Here is a 19,710-nt window from a genome sequence, read left to right on the forward strand (position 1 = left end):
CATGCAGTTATGTCATGTGTTAGGCAGTTTTACACTGGGAAAAGAAAGGAAATTTGCACCCCTATTTCGGAGAAGGTCATAGCACAAATCAGCTCCCAGAGGTGCTGCACAAGTGTGAAGCAAGAAACTAGACTTGGAATTTTGCTGCTCACAGATGCATTTAATAAGTAACAAGTGGTGGTTTGGTCTGGTAAGCTGTAGTTAGAAAGAAGCTCCATGCAAGGATATATTTAATTAGGCAGTGGTGGTCTTTCCGTAAGACAAAAGATGGAAAATATTTTCTTTATTTAGTACTGTATTACAAAAACATCTTAGCAGGTGTTACCTTCTGCTCCTTAAATGTCCCTCTGAACTCTGACCTGCTCCAGAAGGGAGGGATCCAACATCAAACTCTAGCACACAGCTCCAGCCCTGAGAGCTCTCTGGCCTAGAGGGTTACATCCAAGATTACAAACATAAGGACAAAACCTAGTAACTATCAAGCTTATCCACACCTCACTTTCCTATTATCAATTTGCCTGGGAGGACCAACAGGCTGACAAGTGCCTCGTGTCCAATCTCATGGCCAACTGGGACATAAATGAACAATACCACCATTACCAAGTACCCTTAACAAGCTAAAAAGGGAGTTAGAAACCTGGATTTTTCTGCCCTGGATTGTAGAGCATGCACTCTTTCTCAGGTGTGCTGAACTTTGCATTTAGGCTAGCCCAAGAGTAGTCACAGTTTAGCCAAGGTCTGCGTTAGCTTAAGCTGTCCAGTGAAAACCAGCTTTGAAACAGAAATACCTGCCAGTATGTTGCATCAAGAACTTGCACTGTTTGTCTCCGAGCTGATACCTGCACATAAATGAAATGAGTAACTATGAGAAAACAAAGCTGCTCAGGAAGCTGTCACAAGTTTGCATTGCAGCCCTTCTTCAGGGCTTGCAAATGTCTGCTTGACTTTGCTGTGCAGGGAATTACACACCCAAGTGCAGTCTGACTTTGGACAGCCAGAATGAGAGGAAAGAAGATGCTGCAGGAGTGAGATTCCTGGTGGTTTCTCAGCGCAGATTGTCCAAACAGAAAGCCTTTTTAGTGTGAAGTGCTACTGAAATGGCTCTCACTGTATCTGAGAGATTGCAAGTTCAGTCAGTAGCATCAGCACTCCAGGCAGGTATTGGCTGTGTAGAATCTGCAAGAAAGAGAAAAAAGCCTGTCAAAGCAACAATTGCAGTTGCCAGATTTCCACCCCCTGAAGCCCTGGTTGGAAGGAAACTACCAAGTGTTCTGTGTGTTTATTCAGCTGCTCTATTGTTGCTTTACTTTTCCCATACTGCATATGACTTGAATTATACCCCATTATGAAAAGCCAGAACTGAATTTACACAACACATTCCGCAAGAGCACCCTTCAGAAAGCCTGAGATATCTTTGTGTACTTACCTGCAACAGAAAAACTTGTTTCAGACAGTTTTAAGCTATTACAGATAAAAACAAGCAATGTGTTCGTGATCATAGGGTGAATTTGAACAACTGCATTTACACAAACTGTTCTTTAACTAATAAGAAAATATTATATTGCTTGAAGGATTAATATTGTGTGGTTTGAAGGATATTAGAGGTACTTCTGTAGAAAGATCAGCACCTTTATGAAAAGGGTTACACGTGAAGGAGTCTTCTGCCTGTGTCTTAGTAACTGCAATACTAGAAAGCTAGGAACTTTCTTTAAAGTTTGGGATCTTTTTAAGTACAAAATTAGTTTTTTTATGGCCTAATAAACTTTCTTGTTCATATCACAGCTAGTACACCTATTTCTGGTCCCAGGCAAGTAGCTTCTGCTGCAACACAGTAATAAAATAGTGTACTGGCAGCTGCCCCACCTCTAAAGCCAAGTATGACTAGTAAAAGCTGAGGGTTTAACAATTCCTTGTAGGAAATCATGCAAAAGAAACACGAGACCTTCAGGTACAGCTGTTTTATTTGGCCAGCATTAGGACAAACTGCTAAGGGCCTCACCTTCACAATCCCATCACACTGTGCCGAGGCAATCCCTGTGGAAACCTTCACCAGCTTTGCAGCTGACAAGTGGATCTTGAAGTGCCTGTGGAAGTGGGCATAAAGGCAGTCCATGAAGACATCCACCTCCTCTTGGGTGATCTCTCCTGGCGTTTTTTGCACCGTGTCCCACAGAGCTTTGGCATCCTCTGGGTGGATGGCGTAGGAAATATCCAGGGGCTGCGCCAGGCGGGGCACGGAGAAGACGAGTTCCACGGCAGAGGCAGCTCTGTCCAGCTTGCAGCCAGCCCACATGGCCACCATCCAGCTGAGGTTCAGGGGGCTGATAGCCAGGCGGCGGAAGCAGCAGTCAAAAGTCTTCTGGAACCAGCTGCCAACCAGGGACGTGTAGCTCTCGGCCCCGTGGGTCAGGAACAGGGGCAGGCAGGTGAAATGCTCCGGCACGTTCTCGGAAAGGTCATCTCCAAACACGGAGCAGAACCAGCCCGACCACACCACTTTGTCTTCAGAGTTCTTGGAGGAGGCTTGTGACCTCGAAGAGAGCTGGGATGGGAAAGAAGCATTGCAATGCTGCAAAGCAAGTACGGCTTTTTTTTTTTTTTTTTTTTTTTTCAGCTAAAAATAGATTTTGATTGTAAATTTTAAGTGTCTGGTAAAAGTGTTTTTTTTTCCCTTCCTTGTGTCAAACACATACAGTTATTCAGTTCATCCATTATATCCCTAAAAGTTGAGTGCAATTCTGTTGAAAACAACAGAAAAAGCACTTTTAAATTCTTTAGGAACAGTCCTGAGTTTATGCTGCTTAACTCCCATGGTACATCCTACAATCATTGACACAATGAACCTGACATTTAAGTAGCACATTTCACTTGAGGCAAAGCATTTCAGAAATATTAATTAAGCTCTGGCCAGGAAGCGGGATTATTCTTTATCCAGGAAGAAAAATAACCCATCCAAGTCCTGGCAGTAAACTGACTGCTGAACTAAAACATCAGACAGAGATTGCTCTGTATAGTTGTGTTTATAACAGAGTATAGTTGTACTCTGGTGCTGTTAAAAAGTTGAACTCAAACTTGCTATTTACTGTATACATTGCTTAGGGGGAATCACAGAATCAATCAATCAAACGCCCCGGTGGAGTCTGTGGTGAGAGTCACTGGGACAGTGTCCCCTCGGCCCCTGGGGCAGGAGAACCCGGTGAGGATGGGGTCAGGGGGGGCTCTTGGGGCTTTTATTCCCTGAAGGAAACAACCCTGGGTGGTGGGATTATGGTGGGCTTTGTGTCAGAGCATTGCCACGGCTTCTGCCTATGTGACAGCCCATCCTCAGATAGTGTGAGGTGAAATAAGTGCTATGCCAGATAACAGAATCAATCAGGCTGAAAAAGACCTCTGAGGTCGTCAAGCCCAGCCTGTGACCAAACACAACCTTGTCATTAGACCAAGGTTTTAACTGTGCCACATCCAGTCTTAACTTAAACACCTCCAGGGACGGTGACTCCATCATCTCCCACGGCAGCCAATTCAAATGTCTAATTCTTCCTAATTTCCAACCTATTCCTCCCCTGGCACAGCCTAAGACTATAAACGTTCATTTCCAGTTAAAAACAGACAGGATTCCGTTTCATTAAATCACAATGGATGCCCCAGTAGCCATTCCACACATCTAGGGCTTAACTTTGGGGTTTTCTTTCAAGACAGAGCGTTTCATCACAGCAAAAACAGCCGGTCTCACCTGCACCAGGAGGGCATCCTGGTCCAGCTCGCTGCCCCTGAGGTCGGCAAGGCTGGACAGGGCCACCTTGATGTCCAGCTCGACGCCCACCTCCACGGCCAGCCCCTTCTGCTTCTCGGCGGCGATGAAGGCGCCCAGCAGCCGCGCGTAGTCCCGGAGGCGGCCGCGGCGGAAGCGGTACAGGGGGGTCACGCTGTACAGCGTCCAGGCTTTGCGCAGCAGGAACGCCGTTTTCTGCGGGTCCGCCTTCTCCTAGGGGAAAACAAAAATAAAGGAACGAGGTTAAGGTTTGCTTTTCCAGCGCGGCGCAGCGCGGCGCGCCTGAGGGGACGCGGAAGAGGCAGGGAGGCTCCGCCACCCGCGCCTCGCCGTACCTGAGAGGACGGCGCTGGCACGATGAGGCGGCCGCTGGAGCTGACGCCGAGGCGGCCGTGGCTCCGTCCGAAGGGCAGAGCCCGGGAGAGGCGCCTGAGGCTGGGCAGGGTCCGCACCGCGCCGTCCTCCGGCGCCTCCTCCGCCATGGCGGCCGCGGCCCGCCGCAGCCGTTCGAACTTCTTCCCGTCAGCCCCCGCGCGGGGCGCGCCCCTCCGCCATCTTTGAGGCGGGCGGCAGTGACGGGTTTTTCCCCCTTTTTCTCTTGTCCCTTTTTCCTTTTCCCCTCCGGAACTCTCGGTTTTCACCCCGCGCAGGTCCCCGGCGCTCCTCCCCGTGTTTCGGGCTGAGGGGATGGCGCTGCCCCGGCTGCTGGTGCGAGCGCTGCACCGGGCGGCCGCTGCCGCCGCGGCTCCAGGTGAGGGGCCGCGCTGGTCCCATCCCCTCGAGGTTTGGGTTCCTTTCCTCCCGGGGTAGGTCAGGGTAGTCCACACAGTCGACTATTGCAAGTTCTTTTCCCTATATCGCTTTATTAAGTGTCTTGTCTAAATCTCTTTTAATTCTAAAGGCTGTCATGAAGGTAGTGAGATTGGCTCTTGAAGTTATTTATACATGTCCAGGTCACGGCATCCTTCAGGCTTCTTCTTGCAACTGAGCCTCTTGCACGTTCTGTAAATGGTGTGCTTGGTTCTGTGACTTGGGCCATGACTGCAGGCACACAGGGGTCTGTGCAAACCTTTCTGTAACCGTGTCTCAGGCCTTCTTCCAGTTGTTTCAGGCAGGAACTCTTCAATTTACACCTGCATGGTGTAATTGTAGCTAGTTGCCATATGCTTTAAAAAGTAGAAACTACTAAATTTGTGAAAAAAATGTTCTTCCTATTTTGCTTTTCATGGCTCAGACAAGGCCTGTTTCTGGTTTTTAGGGATTTACACCTGCATGGTGTAAATTGAACACTCCTCCGTGTGTGTTGAATTCTTGGTTTGTTAAGCCCTGTTCTACTGTGTCATCACCAGGAATTGCGGTGGCAGGACAAGGGGGAATGGCTGTGAACTGAAGGAGGGCAGGTTTGGGTTGGATATTAGAAGAAATTCTTCCCTGTGAGGGTGGTGAGGTTCTGGCACAGTTGCTTAGAGGAGCTGTGGCTGCCACATCTCTGGAAGTGTCCAAGGCCAGGCTGGATGGGGCTCTGAACAGCCTGGGACAGTGGAAAGTGTCCCTGCCCATGGCAGTGGGGTGGAATGAGATGACCTTTAAGGTCCTTGAAACCCAGACTATTCTGTGATTCTAGATTTAAATGTGGGTTTGTCAGCGTCCTTCAGGATTGATCTATGACTTTTGCTTCTCTTGCTCCTGAAATTTTCAGGGCAACAGTTTGCAGCAAGGCTATATTGAAGTATCTTTGTGAAAGCTTAACTGAAAAACATAAATAATCCCTGTTTAACATACATTTAGACTAGCTTAATTTCATGTTTATGCCATAGTATCTTACTGTAGATTTGTATAGGAAGTGACTTCTCCATATATATATATAAATTTTATTGGGAGGGCAAGCTATTATTTATTCTCTTTCATCTGCAAAAGCCATGAGAGATTACATTTATTTATTTATTTCTATTTAAGATTTCAACAGTTTTGTTACTCGGACCAACACGTGTGGAGAGCTGCGTGCTGCTCACGTGGGACAGAAAGTGACCCTGTATGGATGGGTTCAATATCAAAGGTAAGTGCAAACCATGGTGAAAATGGAGATGATTATTTGCCAGAACCAGTCTAAGCTGTGTTTCATCCAGCATTGCTCTCCAGTGATGGTCTACATGAGTTTTTTTATTTTAGGAGGTCCTGAGTGTCTCATCTATGAGCAGTTGTGGATGGGGACTCAGGAAAAGGAGTTAGGATTATTGCAAATTGGCTGTGGTAATCTTGTTTTTAAAGACACCAGAGCATGTCCCATTGGGCAGTTTTTTTGATGGATAAAGCACAGTGGCAGCTGTCCCTGCTGCAGTTTGAAGAAATCAAGATTTGTGGTTCTGAATCTGGCAGTGTGGATTGTTCATGTGGAACTTTTTATGGGACGAGTGTTCTCCTTCTTGACTTATGATTGGATTTTGTTGTTGTTGTTTTTATTGCACATGAACTTTAGTTTTATTGCTCATTTAATTGTTTTTAGCTGAGTGATGTTTCCCAGCAGGAGAATTCACGTGTCCAGAATCCCAGCTCTCCGTGCATGAAAGCTCAAGTTAAAATCCTGCCTCTCCTGGCTATTTGTGTGTTGTCTGAGGCTGATCACAATATGAAATAAATTGTTCAGGTGAAGTTCAGGTGTGGGAAAAGTGTCTATAATTCAGTACTTGGAAGTGCTTTGGGATGGATTGCAGGGTACTGAAAGTGTAGCTAGTTGCCATATGCTTTAAAAAGTAGAAACTACTAAATTTGTGAAAAAAATGTTCTTCCTTTTTTGCTTTTCATGGATCAGACAAGGCCTGTTTCTGGTTTTGAGGGATTTCCAGGGACTGACCCAAGTCGTCATTCCTCAGGACGAGGTAAGTGCTACCAAAACACGTGTCTGTGTTTTTATTTTTCCTTTGGTAGCTTGACTTCAGCAGCCACTCTGTCAAACTGGGTGCTCTGACTCACAAATAGATTGAAGTGTCATGAGAGCCCTGACCTGATGCTGCAACAGAAGCATCAGTGCTGTTTCCCCTGCCTTAAGAGTGATTTTGGATTGAGGTGCTTGGCCACAATGCCTTTGTCCTGTTCTTTGAATTCCTGCGAGGCTCTGTCCTCTCCCTGCAGGCACATTCCCACGTGAAGGAGCTGCTGTCCAACGCCCCGGTGGAGTCTGTGGTGAGAGTCACTGGGACAGTGTCCCCTCGGCCCCTGGGGCAGGAGAACCCGGTGAGGATGGGGTCAGGGGGGCTCTTGGGGCTTTTATTCCCTGAAGGAAACAACCCTGGGTGGTGGGATTATGGTGGGCTTTGTGTCAGAGCATTGCCACGGCTTCTGCCTGTGTGACAGCCCATCCTCAGATAGTGTGAGGTGAAATAAGTGCTATGGCAGATAACAGAGAATCTCAGAGCACATACAGACACCCACAAATTCAACTGGATCCCAGCCCTTTGCAAGGATAATGCTGGCTTTCCCAGGCTTTCAGAGTGTGGTGGGAATTTCTTTTGCTTGAAAAGAAATATTGTTGAGTTCCACCTATTTATTGACTTTGCTGGTCTCCTTGTATAGGAAACAGAGGTTGAATAATTTTTTAATGTTCTGCATTCCTCAGCTGTCATTGTAATCAGCTATAGACTGAACTGTCAGGTTTGTACATATAACTGGCAGGTCTAAAAAGAGGACTGTATTTATGATCATAACTTCTTTTTGCTCCATCTCGTAGATGTCCACTTAAAATCCAGGCTTCAAACAATGCTTTTGTTTATTTTATTAATTTCTTCTTTTGTGGGAAGGTTGTGCATCCTTTCCCCTGGTAAATAGTGAGAGTTCTGCAGGATAAGTGAACTTTGCTGTGCCTCAGTGCTACGTGAGGGGAGCTGCCTGCCCTCCCTTGGCATAGAGTCAAAAGAAGACCAGTTCTGAGAACTGGTGTTTAGAACTGGAAGTTCTGAGAAGTTCCTCATCATTTGCCTTTTTTGACTCATGTTAAGGGCTGCTGCTGCTCATGCTCACTGAAACCTGTAGTGTGGTTTTGCTGGGGCTAGTGTGTTTATTGACCAGTATGCTGCTGGGAAAGAAGCTGCCATCTTTGGTGAGGTGACTTGTGTTTCTCTGAACAGAAGGGAAACCTGGAAGAAATCTGTCCTTAGGAGAAGCTCTCTGATTTATACACTGTTAGAAGGCAGGGAGGGTAATCACATTGCTTCCTTTTTTCTCTTTGAGCATCTGTGAAATATCTTTGTCCAACTGTTATAACTTTTTTTGCCTTTTTGTTCTAGAAAATGCCAACAGGGGATATTGAAGTGAAGGCAGAGACTGCAGAGATCCTAAACTCCTGCAAGAAGCTGCCTTTTGAAATCAAGGATTTTATCAAGGTGATTGTGTTTTTCTTTCCTTTTTCTTACCAAAGTGGTGACTTTTCACTAAATTGGGAATTGCCCAGGATGATGGCAAAACATCTCAGAGCCGGGTCTGGTTCTCCCCATTTCACTTTGGAGGAATGATGGTGTTTAAAACAGACATGCTGTTTATTTGCTGGGAGGATTTATTTCCAATTACAGCTAAGCAGAAAACAGGGCTTGAATGGTTCCTGATTTCTGGAAGCACTGATGGCAAAGGAAAGAGTGAAAGAAATGGTGCTGTGCTGGGTTTCCTGAGTGTGAAATGAGGCTGTTTCATTTGACTCCTGGAATCACAGAATGGTTTGGGTTGGAAGGAGCCTTAAAGATCGTCTTGTTCCAAATCCCCTGCCATGGGTAGGGATGCCACCAGGTTGCTCAGAGTTTCATGCAACCTGGCCTTGAACACTTCCAGGGATGGGGCAGCCACAACTTTTGTAGGCACTTTGGTTTTTTGTTTCAAGCAATTGCCGTGTTTGTGTAGGTTGTGCGTAACGGGCACATTGCAGCAACCATCCCCTTATTCAACTTCTCCCTTTTTCTCTGTGGCTTTAGGAGCACCTTCAGTGGACGTGCAATTTGAATTTTGTCTCTTAACCCTCTCTCCTCCCCAGAAGTCAGAGGCCCTGCGGATGCAGTATCGGTACCTGGACCTGCGCAGCTCCCGGCTGCAGAACGCGCTGCGGCTGCGCTCTCGCGTGGTGATGAGGATGCGCGAGTACCTCTGCAACCTCCACGGTGAGGGAGCTGCTTGGAGCAGCAAACATTCCTGCTCTCCCTGCTGCCTCTTCCTTGTGCTGGCAGAGATTCCTAACCAAGTTGTTACCCCAAACTGGTCCCACTTAATAAGGACATGTCTGCTTGTGGTGAGGTCTTCAGTGGCATGTTGTCAGGCCTGAGGAAGATGCCCACAAAAATTGTGGCTGCTCCATCCCTGGAAGTGTTCAAGGCCAGATTGGATGAAGCTCTGAGCAGCCTGTTTCAAATTAGCAGCTTCCAATGAGAAAAGACTCTTTGCAGGTAGTTGCCCTCTTTTGGTCACCCAGTTGAGGCATGTCAGATGGATGGATTTTGTTTAGGGCTTTTACTTCTCTTAAAATCAGGAAGTGCTTTTTGGAAAATCAGTGCCTGGTTCAGAATAGATAGAGAACTGACACATTTTCAGCTTGTTTGGAGCCCTTTGTCATCAACAGTTCTGGCAGGACATCAGAGTAGCTCAGAGTCTTTAGATCTGTCATTACAGGAATAATTATTAGAAGTTGTAAAGTGTGTTGGTTTTGGAGAGGCTCCATGGTGTGTTAGATGACCTATTTTGCTGACTAACCCTACTCTAGCCTACTCTGTCACGTTAGTTCTCCCTCCTCTCAGCATATTCTGTGTTTGTTCCCCAGGGTTCGTGGATGTAGAAACTCCAACTCTGTTTAAAAGAACCCCAGGGGTATGTATGTGATGCTTTTTGGCCTCCTACAGCTGCACAGTCAGGGCTGAATCATTTCCAGCTGCTACTCAGCCTTCATTGCTTTTCCCTTGCCAAATAACAGCTTGTGGATCTTCTGATATCATCCACAGATCCTATGAAAAGTAGAGGGAGAGAAAGGGGAGAGGTGATAACTCATGTCTTAATTTTGACCCTCCAAACAAAATAAGCTTCTGCCTTGTAGAGCACATGTTGAATCCAAGTCTACCCTGGGATTATAAACCCAAAAAACTTTCAAGCACTGTCTTTTCAGCATTTATCTCTTAACCAGTAGGTTATTGTAGAGGTCATACTCAAGTAAATTTTATTTCTGATCTTATATTCTTTTCTTTCATTTCAAAAATAGCCAGAGAGAAGAGAGCTGTAGCTGAGGAATTGTTGATGCAGCTACTCTGGAGTTCTTGCATTTAAACCCCAGTCTTGGATGGTCTATTATGCATTAGTCTCTCAGAGAAGAAGGTGCAGAATTCTCCTTTCAGATGTTTTGGACCAAGTTGGTTAACAAATGTGAAGTGTAATGTACAAACAGCCATTTCCTCACATGTGGGATTTTATAATGTGAAAAATAGGTCCTTTCCTCTTGCATTTCTAGTATTTGCTCTGTCAGGAATTGGGGCCTTGTTGAACTATGTAGATTTCTTTCTGATGCCAGGGAGCCAAAGAATTCCTTGTGCCCTCGAGGGAAGCGGGCAAGTTCTACTCTCTGCCACAGAGTCCTCAGCAGTTCAAGCAGCTCCTCATGGTTGGAGGCCTGGACAGGTAAGAGTTTCTTGGCCTCCTGTTTTCTGCATGTCCTTTCTAGGGTTTGACTGCTTTATCTGTGAAGTTTAGAAACTTCCCAAAAAAACAAAATACTGCCAAGGATTTGTGTCTTGAAGAGGGATCCTGAAATACTTAGGGCTTTACAGTCAGATGAAACGTATCCTTCTGGAAAGCTGAAATCTTTGCTGCTGTGTTAAATGCAAACCTGATCTGAAGCAGAGCCTTCCTGAAGGGCAGAAAATCTAATGTGTGATGAAAGCTGCTCCAGGAGTAACCTGCAGAACTAATTGAGGTGAGGCTGGGCAGCTGAGCATGACTGAGACAAGGAAAAGCATGTCAGGGTGCCCAAGTGCAAAGCTTTTAATTGGGCTTACTTCTCCAAATCAGATGGATGGACAGGGAGACAGACAATTGTTCACACGGTGAACTGCAGGCCTGGTCTTATCTGAGAGTTTTGCATGGCTCTTAGGAGAGTCCTGGAGTGGAGTGGAAGGTGGAATAAAGAGTTGAGTGTGCTGCCCTTGGGGGACAGCTCACCTGGCAGTCTCCACGTGCCTCTGGAAGATATGGCTGGAGATGGATGCAGCTGCTGATAGAGTTCCTTCCACTCAAACTTCCATTGTTTTGAAGGGATGGGAACAAGGATCATCTCCTGTGGGAACAGAGCACTCTCTCTCTGATTTACTTCTTTTTTCCTTCTTGTTTGTATCATCAATTCTATAGCCACAGTTGAGTTCAGGATACTTTAAATCATTATCTAAGTCAAAGTGTCACTGCAGGTACTTCCAGGTCGCTCGCTGCTACAGGGATGAGGGTTCACGGCCTGACAGGCAGCCAGAATTCACCCAGGTAACCAGCCTCTGCTGCCTTGCTCCCTGCTCCTCAGCCCAAGTGGCTCAGAGCTCTTTTCCCTTCCTGAGGCTTAGTCTGTGCTAGTCTGGTGCTGCCTGGGGGCATGCAGAGTTGTTTGGTTTGTGTTTCACAGACACAGCCCTTGGAAATTGCTGTGGGATGAGTGTGGGGTTCCTGTCCTTGGCTGGCTGCAGTGTCCCAAGTGCAGATGTGGGAATTGCATTGCAGCAGTGATTTTAATTTGATGCTACAATCTCCTCCTGTCCTGCTAGGTCAGACATCCCATTCCTCAGCCTTGAAATCCCAGGCTGAGTTAGCCTGGTTCACTCAAGGCTGTTTCTGTGTCCTTGTCATCCTTACCTCATTCACTCTCTGAGGAGGTTGTTGCCTGAGTCATCAGCCTGGAGGGTGATCCTTGGCACATTCCTGGTCTAATGCAGTCATGCTGTGATGTCATTTTGTGTATTGTTTCTTGTTTTGCTGTGTACTCACAAGTAGCACTGTGAAAGCACAACCTTTAGCTAATGTGGAATTCCCCTCCTCTTCTCTGTTTTAAGATAGATATAGAGATGTCGTTTGTAGATCAAGCTGGGATCCAGAGGCTCATAGAAGGCCTCCTGCAACATTCCTGGCCTGAGGAAAGAGGCTCCATTATGACTCCTTTCCCTTCCATGACTTATGAGGAGGCACTGGCTGGGTATGGGACTGATAAACCAGACACTCGCTTTGGGATGAAGGTGAGGGTTTGTCCATTAGCAAATTGCAGCACTTCCTTTCAGTCAGTGTTTTAATAACCTTTGGATCGTGGATACATGGTTGGCTGGAGTTTTGAGTGCTGTAATTTACCCAAGGTGCCTGTCCCATTGTTGCTGCTTTGTGCAGTCTGCTGAAGAAGAGAGGATTTAATCAGTTGACTGTGAAAAATATATGTTGTAATAAAACTTTAAAATAAAGGTGATGTAGTGCTCGGGAGCAATGCATCTTGACTGTTTCAGGAGCAAAAGCTTCTAAAAGGAAATAGTGTGGAAGGTGCAGGAGTTTTTGCTTTGTATTCCTACCAGCAGTGATTTTTCCTGTGCTCTCTCCCTTGTCAGATCATGGATATCAGTGATGTTTTACGAGGATCAAACATTCAGTTTTTGCAGAATGCCCTCAGCTACCCACATGGTTCCATCAGAGCCATTTGTATTCCTCAGGGAGTGGTAAGTGAAGCTCTTACATCTTGTTTATGGTTTATGTGGAATAAATAAACTGCCAGTTTGAATTCCTTTGTTCCTTGCTATTACTGGTATTCTTAAGGGAGTTTGGGATTGGTTGTAATCCATGTCAGGTTGGGCTGAGTGGCGTTAGAATGATAAGGAAGAGTATTTTAGCCGTAGGAAGAGGAGGAAAACAATAGAGCTGCAAGATCCCATGAGGATAGGGAACACTCTTGGGGTTTCACCTTGCTTTCTATCACCTTTTTGATGTGCATCTCAATAATAAATTGTGCCTTGTGACAGGAGATTGAAACAGGGCTGGGCATGGCACAGCTCTGGGCTAGGCAGAGAAGGGTCAGGTGGTTCCATGTCCTCCTCCTGTTTGCTTTAGCTGCATTTTTGGGTACAATTTGTGTGTTGTAATGAGAATGTCATGGACCAAATCCAAGGCTGACAATAGATGTGGAAGACCTTTGACACAGCCCTGCATTTTGGCAAGGAAATAGATTTAATTCTGGCTATAGGCATCTTTGTAGCTTGGACGGTATGGAAAAAACAAGTCCTCTAAATACTGAGTTTTATCTGGGGAGCAGGGCTCTGTGGCCATGATTTCCCTTAGGATTCCTTTCATTTTGGCACAAAGTGCAAGTTAGTGGCTGCCCACGAGAGGGCACAGATGTGTTTGTTTGAGCAATACAAAAGTGGCATCTAGACCCACCCTAAACACTGGAGTAGCTGAAAAAAAACCAAGATCTTGATGCAGGTCCTCATTTACTTCATGGCTTTGCATGCAAGAATCAGCCCAGTTGTTTTTTCTCTGTTCTTCCTTCAGTTTGAGCTCTGTATTCCCCATCCACAGTGTGGTGGTGTAACCTTGTTTCTGCAGGCTGGAGGCAGAGTGAGCTGATCCTGCTGACCAGATATATTTATTTGTGAGGGGGGGAAAAAATATAGATCTGGAGGGGTCTTTTCCTAAAAGGAGCCCACAGATCAAACACCCAGCCCAGTGCTAATGACCCCATCCTCTTCCACAGCCTTTATAAGAACTTGAACTAGAAACAAAAGAATTGGGAAGTTTGGAACCAGCTTAGTCAGTAGGTTTTATACCTAGTCAAGTTATCCAAGCTGATCTTTGCTGTGTCTTCTCTTGCTGTTTCCCCAGAGATATCTTACAAATAAAGACTTGGAGTCATTGAAGGAGTCTGCAAAATCCCAGTTTAACCAGGTGAGAGAGAAACTCTTCTGAGGCTTTGGGAAGGGTGAGTGATAAAGACAGAGGGAGGTAGGAGAGGAGTGTTTATAGCTGAGAGTCACAGCCTGAGCATGTGATGCTTCAAGGCAAGAGAGGGCAGCACTGCACTGAACACAGCCTTACCTTTCTCCAGGAAATCATGGAAATTACCCGCAGACCTGATGGAAGCTTGAAATCTCTGCTTACCAAGTTCCTTGGTGAGAAGGAGCAGTCAGAGCTCATCCAAGCACTGAACATGCAGGAGGGTGATGTGGTGCTGCTGGCAGCTGGAGAACACAAGCAAGTGGTAGGAGGCATTTCTTGGGTGGCTCTCTGAATTGAATGTTGCTGATGGTGGTTTTGATGTTATCTGACCTTAGTCTGATTCTTCTTGTTATTAAAATAGGTCATCATCTAATTTTCTGTTTCTCTGGAACGGCAGCTATAGCAACAGCAGATAAAGCATGAAATGTGTCTATTACTTTATGGCCCCCAGTCAAATTCTGGGCAGGATTTGTAACTGAAATGAAGGCTGAAATATAAAAAACCCTGCAACAAATCAGTGCCTTCTTTTCTTTTAACTTCATTTTTAAAGCATCATACAGATTGGAAAATGAGGTCAACTAGGTAATTGTGTCTCCCATAAGTGCATGACTTATTAGCAGCAATGGTGGGAGATTCTATTCCTACCCTTCTCTCTATTCTTGCCAGCAGATGTTGCTGGCAAGAATAAAGAGAAATAAAACAAAGCATTGTTTTATTATAAGGTGTCATGCTTTGCTCAATAGCCAACATTTTGTTGGATTCTCTTCTGCACCTTCATTTTTCTGCAAAGTGTGGATCTTACATGTGATCCCCCAGTTAATCCACATATGTGGAGCTGGAGATTAGTCTAAGAAAGTTCTGAGGATGAAATAGCTGGAAAAACATGGACTTCCAAGCTCCTTCCTTGGTCTCTGTCAAACCTGGTGCTGCTGCTGCCTCAGCAGGAAGATTATATATTTCAGGATAGGAGGCTAAGATGTTCAAGGCAACAATGCATTCCAGCTGATGCTGTCTGTGGTACTTCCTTTATGAAACACTCTTTGCCTGGTGGGTGCTTGAGTTCCCTGATGGTGAAATCACCCTGTCTCATCTCTCCCTTCTCTGTTGCAGTGCTCTGCGTTAGGAGCCTTGCGGTTGTTGAGTGCCAACCTCCTGGAGGCAGCTGGGCTGGCACTCCGTGATCCCACAGCCTTTCACTTCCTCTGGGTGGTGGATTTCCCCCTTTTCCTTCCCAAAGCTGAGAATCCCACTGAGCTGGAATCTGCTCATCACCCCTTCACTGCCCCTCATCCTTCAGATGTCAGCCTCTTGTATTCTGATCCCACAAAGGTAACCAACTTCCTGCCTGCCATGCTGGCTCTTTTACAGCTGCTCCCCTGGAAAACCAGGCAAGCAGCAGCTGGGTTTAGTGTAAAAAGAGATTCATGGGACTGACTGCACAAGGAAGATGTAGATATGTTGGAATGAGTCCAGAGGAGGCTGCTAAGACCATCAAAGGGCTGGAGCACTTCTGCTGTGAGAAAGGCTGGAGAAGCTGAGGTTCATCCTGGAGAAGAGAAGGCTCAGGAGCAACATTAGAGTCCTTTCCAGTGCCCAAAGAGGCTACAAGAGAGCTGAGAGGGATATTTTGCAGGAGCAAGTAGTGATAGGACAAAGGGAAATGGTTTTAAACTGAAAGAGGGTAGACTTGGATTGGTATTGGGATAAAAATCTTCCCTGCAAGGAGGTACTGGCACAGATTGCCAAGAGCAGCTGTGGCTGACCCAACCCTGGCAGTGTTGAAAGCCAGGCTGGACAGGGCTTGGGGCAACCTGGGATAGTGGAAGGTGTCCCTGCCCATGGCAGAGGGTTGGAGCTAGAGGATCTTTAAGGTTCCTCCCAACCCAAACCATTGTGTGATTCTATGATCTTGTATGTGTCTAGAAGATATGGTTTCCTGAGTACTGCAAATAGCAAGTATTCATATGTGCCCCAGCAAAAGGAGCTGACAGGAAACAGAAATCTTATATTCTGACCCTTCTCATGTGCTTCAGGTTTGATGAATCTTTCAAAAGGATTTGTTCTCCTCCCACATCAGTTAGGGGCACCCCATGCCTCCAGAAGGACTGCTGCCTGAATTGCAATGTACCCCTGAGAGAGCAGTTTTACAGAGTTCTGTGGCTTCATTCCCAGTGTCTGCAACATTTGCCATCTCTGTGCAGGTTGTTTTTAGGTGCAGCTGTGGCCCAGCCTCACCAAGGTGCCTGTCCCTGTCTCTCTGCAGGTCCGTAGCCAGCACTACGACCTTGTGCTGAATGGCAATGAGGTTGGAGGTGGCTCCATCAGAATTCACAGTGCAGAACAACAGCGTTTTGTGCTGGAGAAAGTGCTGAAGGTAACACCTACAGATGCCTCTAACGCTCTCTTGGAGGTTTAAAAGCACTGATTAATTGAAATATTAATTGCATATTCTGAAAGAAACACTCACATTCTTCTCAGGTAAAACATAACTTCTAGCCCTGAGCAATGGATTATTTCATTGTACCTTCATCTTGTGTTGCTAATAGGAAGAGCATTGCTTATCCTTTTAATGTGATTTTGCAGGAGGACTCTGAGGTGCTTTCCCATCTGATTGAGGCTTTGGAATTTGGAGCTCCACCTCACGGAGGAATTGCTTTAGGTAAGTGATCTGTAGCTCTATGGATGCAGGTCTTTAGTGGTTTTTTGGTTTTCGTTTATTGTGGTTTTTTGTTTTGTTTTGGTTGCTTTGGATTTTTTTTTGTCTTTGTTTTGTTTTTTTGGGTTTTTTTTTGCATACTAGATCCTGGGAACAAGCCTCATGGTTGTTAGGAAAAGCCTTGCTGCTTCCAGCTCTGCAGCAGCTTTGTGGAAAGAAACAGAGGTCTGGTACCAAGAGCAGAAAGTTGGGGTGTTCCTCCCCGGGGTCACAGTGGGATTTAGGTCTTAAGTGAGGACATTGGTGGCACGAAGGATGGTCCTTATCTGCTGATCTGCAAACCCTGTGCTCAGTGAGGTTGTGTCAGCTTTGTTCCCATTCCTGTGCAGCCAGAGCAGGATCCCTGTGCTGCCTGTCTGGAGGCATGGGACAGCAATGGCACTTCGTGTTTCATGCCCTTCCCCTCTGCTGCCATCTCACTTCCCTTCTCTCCTCACCTGTTTTGCTCATTATTTCAGAAAATGTCAGGGTTTGGTTTTTTCCTTAGAACAATGCAAGCTCCTGGTTTAAAGAAAGAGGGGAAAAAACCCATCCAATCAACAACACCCTCCCTACACTCACCAAAATAAAAAAGCCTACAAAAAACAAAGGTATTTTAACCTGTGGTCTTGCAGTTTGACTTTCCTCCATCCAGTCATCTAGAGGCTTTTGTTCCTCTTGAATTTTTCTTAGTAGTTGTAATCCTTCCAAACTGGTTGATGCAGAGCTCTGAGCTGTAAAGCAGAGCCCTGCCAGTGTTCTGCCATTCACCTTGCCCAGGTTTTGTTTTGCTGTGTTTGCTGTCTATGTCCTGCAGCTCTTAGTGTGTTACAGAGCTTCCTGCAATATTGAAAAGCTTTATTTTGGTAGACATTTCTGTTCTCGAGGCAAATCTGTTTCTCTGCTACCAGCTGAGATTAATTTTTTTTCTCCCTTACTTGCTTCACTCTTTTTCTTCAAGCTCAGTGATATTACCTCCTCAGTCTTTCTGATTTTTCTGACTCAGGGGAGGTAATACAGAGCCATAACTCAAGTGTTTCACCAATTTGTTTTCTGCTTGTAGGACTTGACAGGCTGATCTCTCTCATTGTTGACGCTCCAAGTATCCGGGACGTCATTGCCTTTCCAAAATCCTTCAGGGGACGAGACCTGATGGGCAATGCTCCAGACTATGTCACTCCAGAAGAACTAGAGCCATATCACATTCAGGTTTCCTGGCCTCTTGAAGAAAAAGAGGCAAAGAAAAACTGACTTCACGCCAGTGGTGTAAGCTGATCTGATCAACCAGAGGTGGTTACAGCTTCTAAAGGCTGGGATTCAGTTCAGAAAGCATCAGCTGCTGTGGCAGGGTGGGGGACAGTCCAACTCCACTGTACTGTGGCAGTTTCAGGATGGAGTGGGAAGCAGATAAGGGATATTCCTGACAGGAATTCATCTTTGGGAGGTAATGGGAAGGACATGCAAAAAGGCAATAGCAAAGAGCATAATTTTAGCATAGGATATTGAGACTTTCCTTTAGGGTGTCATATTGGAGGGAAGATGGGTTCTGGTTTTTCCCAGTTTTTATATGTCCCTTGTAAAGTATTCCTCCTCCCATCTGGAGGAGATAGTCAGCTACCCTGGCAGGAATTAAATCATGATCCTCATTAAATGACATCAGCTGAGCACTGTGACAATAAAACTGTGCTGGACCAGGAGCTCTGAATACTGCACAGGCAAACTTCAGTGCAGCCAGCAACTTGTTTCCTGTTGGAGGATACCACATCATGCAGGACTTTGCATGGCGAATTCACACTCAGCTGTGTTTTCACCTTGAAGGGGAGGGAGAGAAACATTGATAATGTTCACAACAGTTGTCATTGTAATACTGGTCAAAGAGGTGTTGATCTGTCTTTGGGGCCTGTGGTCCTGGTGCTTTCAGCACAGTCATTCAGGAGCTTGTATGTTTATAAATAAAGTTTACCTGGCAGTGTGGTTTGCCTGAGTGTAGCTTTGGGCTTTCTCTACAACAGCAAGCTGTCAGTTTGGCTTTGTGACCCCTGGCCCCTCCAGGAGATGACAGGAAATCTGTGGGAGCACAGCATGAACTTCTGTGAGCTCTGTCTGTTACTGCAAACCTGCTGCTGCAGTGGTGAGTGAGGCAGCAGCAAGTTCCTCCCAGGGAACTGTTCATCCCTGTCCCACACCAGAACATCCACAGTGCTGGGGTGACTGTTCTGAGGAGAGGTGGAGGTGAAGAAACTGAGGAAAACTGAGGAAAAGAGTTTCCTAGATGAAGATGGTGCAAAGGAAGAAAAGGGAGAGCTGGTGGGATTCTCGCAGCCAAAGTGCAAGTTGTTATTTTAGTTTAAATTTTTTTGTTTCTTAAAAGTTTCCAAGCCTATCCAGAATATTTCAGGTTGAGGCAAGCTGAGGAGAAATTGCAGCTTTTGATTTCAGCTGGGAAGGACAGCAGGAGGCACATGCCAGAGGAAGTGCTGGAGGACAGAAGGAAGACTGAGCTGATACTGAGCTCCAGCCTGTCCTGCAGGTTGTCAGATTCTGATCTGCTCCCAGGGGTGGCCACTCTCTCCACATGGTGGGATAGCACTGCATGGTGGTGCTCACAGTTGTTACTTAAATACTGAACTGTCCTACTGATAAGAATCAGTAATGCAGCCCTTCTCCTTAAGGGTGGATTTTTGGATTTTTTTGACTACCATCCATAGAAAGTGACACTAGAACTGACTTGCTGCTGCTTTGCAGATCATAAAATGATGGAGTTACATGTGTAAAAGAAAAATACTTTTCTTTGCTTCTGGCATGATTGTTACTTTCAGTCTCAGAGCTGGTTGAATATTATTGAAGGCAAAACAGAACAATCCTGGATTTGTAGTCACATTCATTTTAGCCAAACACTGAATTCCTTCATTTTTTCCTTATATGAGCTATTCATTTCTACTTGAAATCAATTCATCTGTAGTAAATAATTTCTTTTTCTTACTCTGAGTAGAAGGTATCAGTAATGGAGTGAGGATCAGTTCTCAGAGAGAAGCTGACTTGAAAAATGGATCCCTAAGCAGATCCATGATAAACTTTATGATCTTCGTGGGTCGCACTGAGGACATTCTGTGACTTTAAAAGCAGTTATTTAATTTTTTTTTGTTGTTGTTTTTGCAGGGAGGAGAGTCACCCTGGGGCAGTTATACCAGATATTTTTATTCTCCTGATTTGTCAGTGGTGATAGAAAATAGAGTCACTTCAGGCTATGTGTTGTAGTCAGACTTCTGGTTTAGAG

The 19,710-nt window shown here is 45.7% G+C and overlaps 2 protein-coding genes across 2 annotated transcripts; one reads left to right on the forward strand and one right to left on the reverse strand.

Annotated features, from left to right (window-relative positions):
• Positions 1–139: 139 nt before the first annotated feature.
• CENPL (centromere protein L) lies at positions 140–4,327 on the reverse strand. Its single transcript, XM_002190689.7, is given in 5 exon segments — positions 140–1,176; positions 2,000–2,542; positions 3,734–3,985; positions 4,108–4,306; positions 4,308–4,327. Coding segments are annotated over 5 exon segments (1,086 nt in total). The 3' UTR covers positions 140–1,104.
• On the forward strand, positions 4,291–18,407 carry DARS2 (aspartyl-tRNA synthetase 2, mitochondrial). The gene is made up of 17 exons (XM_030279654.4): positions 4,291–4,523; positions 5,729–5,828; positions 6,582–6,648; positions 6,902–7,003; positions 8,053–8,148; positions 8,787–8,910; positions 9,564–9,610; positions 10,302–10,408; positions 11,191–11,260; positions 11,821–12,000; positions 12,358–12,465; positions 13,625–13,687; positions 13,848–14,000; positions 14,849–15,067; positions 16,002–16,112; positions 16,322–16,397; positions 17,497–18,407. Exons 1-17 carry the CDS (start codon positions 4,460–4,462, stop codon positions 17,682–17,684), a joined length of 1,875 nt encoding a protein of 624 aa, XP_030135514.4. The 5' UTR covers positions 4,291–4,459; the 3' UTR covers positions 17,685–18,407.
• Positions 18,408–19,710: the final 1,303 nt, after the last annotated feature.

This window comes from Taeniopygia guttata, chromosome 8, assembly GCF_048771995.1.
Source record: "Taeniopygia guttata chromosome 8, bTaeGut7.mat, whole genome shotgun sequence".
Taxonomy (NCBI): Eukaryota; Metazoa; Chordata; class Aves; order Passeriformes; family Estrildidae; genus Taeniopygia; species Taeniopygia guttata.

Bases quoted from the DNA above. Each gene is read 5' to 3' on its own strand.
- DARS2 (XM_030279654.4), top strand. From the start codon at position 4,460: ATGGCGCTGCCCCGGCTGCTGGTGCGAGCGCTGCACCGGGCGGCCGCT. The intron at 4,524-5,728 runs GTGAGGGGCCGC...TTTCTATTTAAG, and splicing joins CGCTGCCGCCGCGGCTCCAG to ATTTCAACAGTTTTGTTACT. The intron at 14,001-14,848 runs GTAGGAGGCATT...TCTCTGTTGCAG, and splicing joins CTGGAGAACACAAGCAAGTG to TGCTCTGCGTTAGGAGCCTT.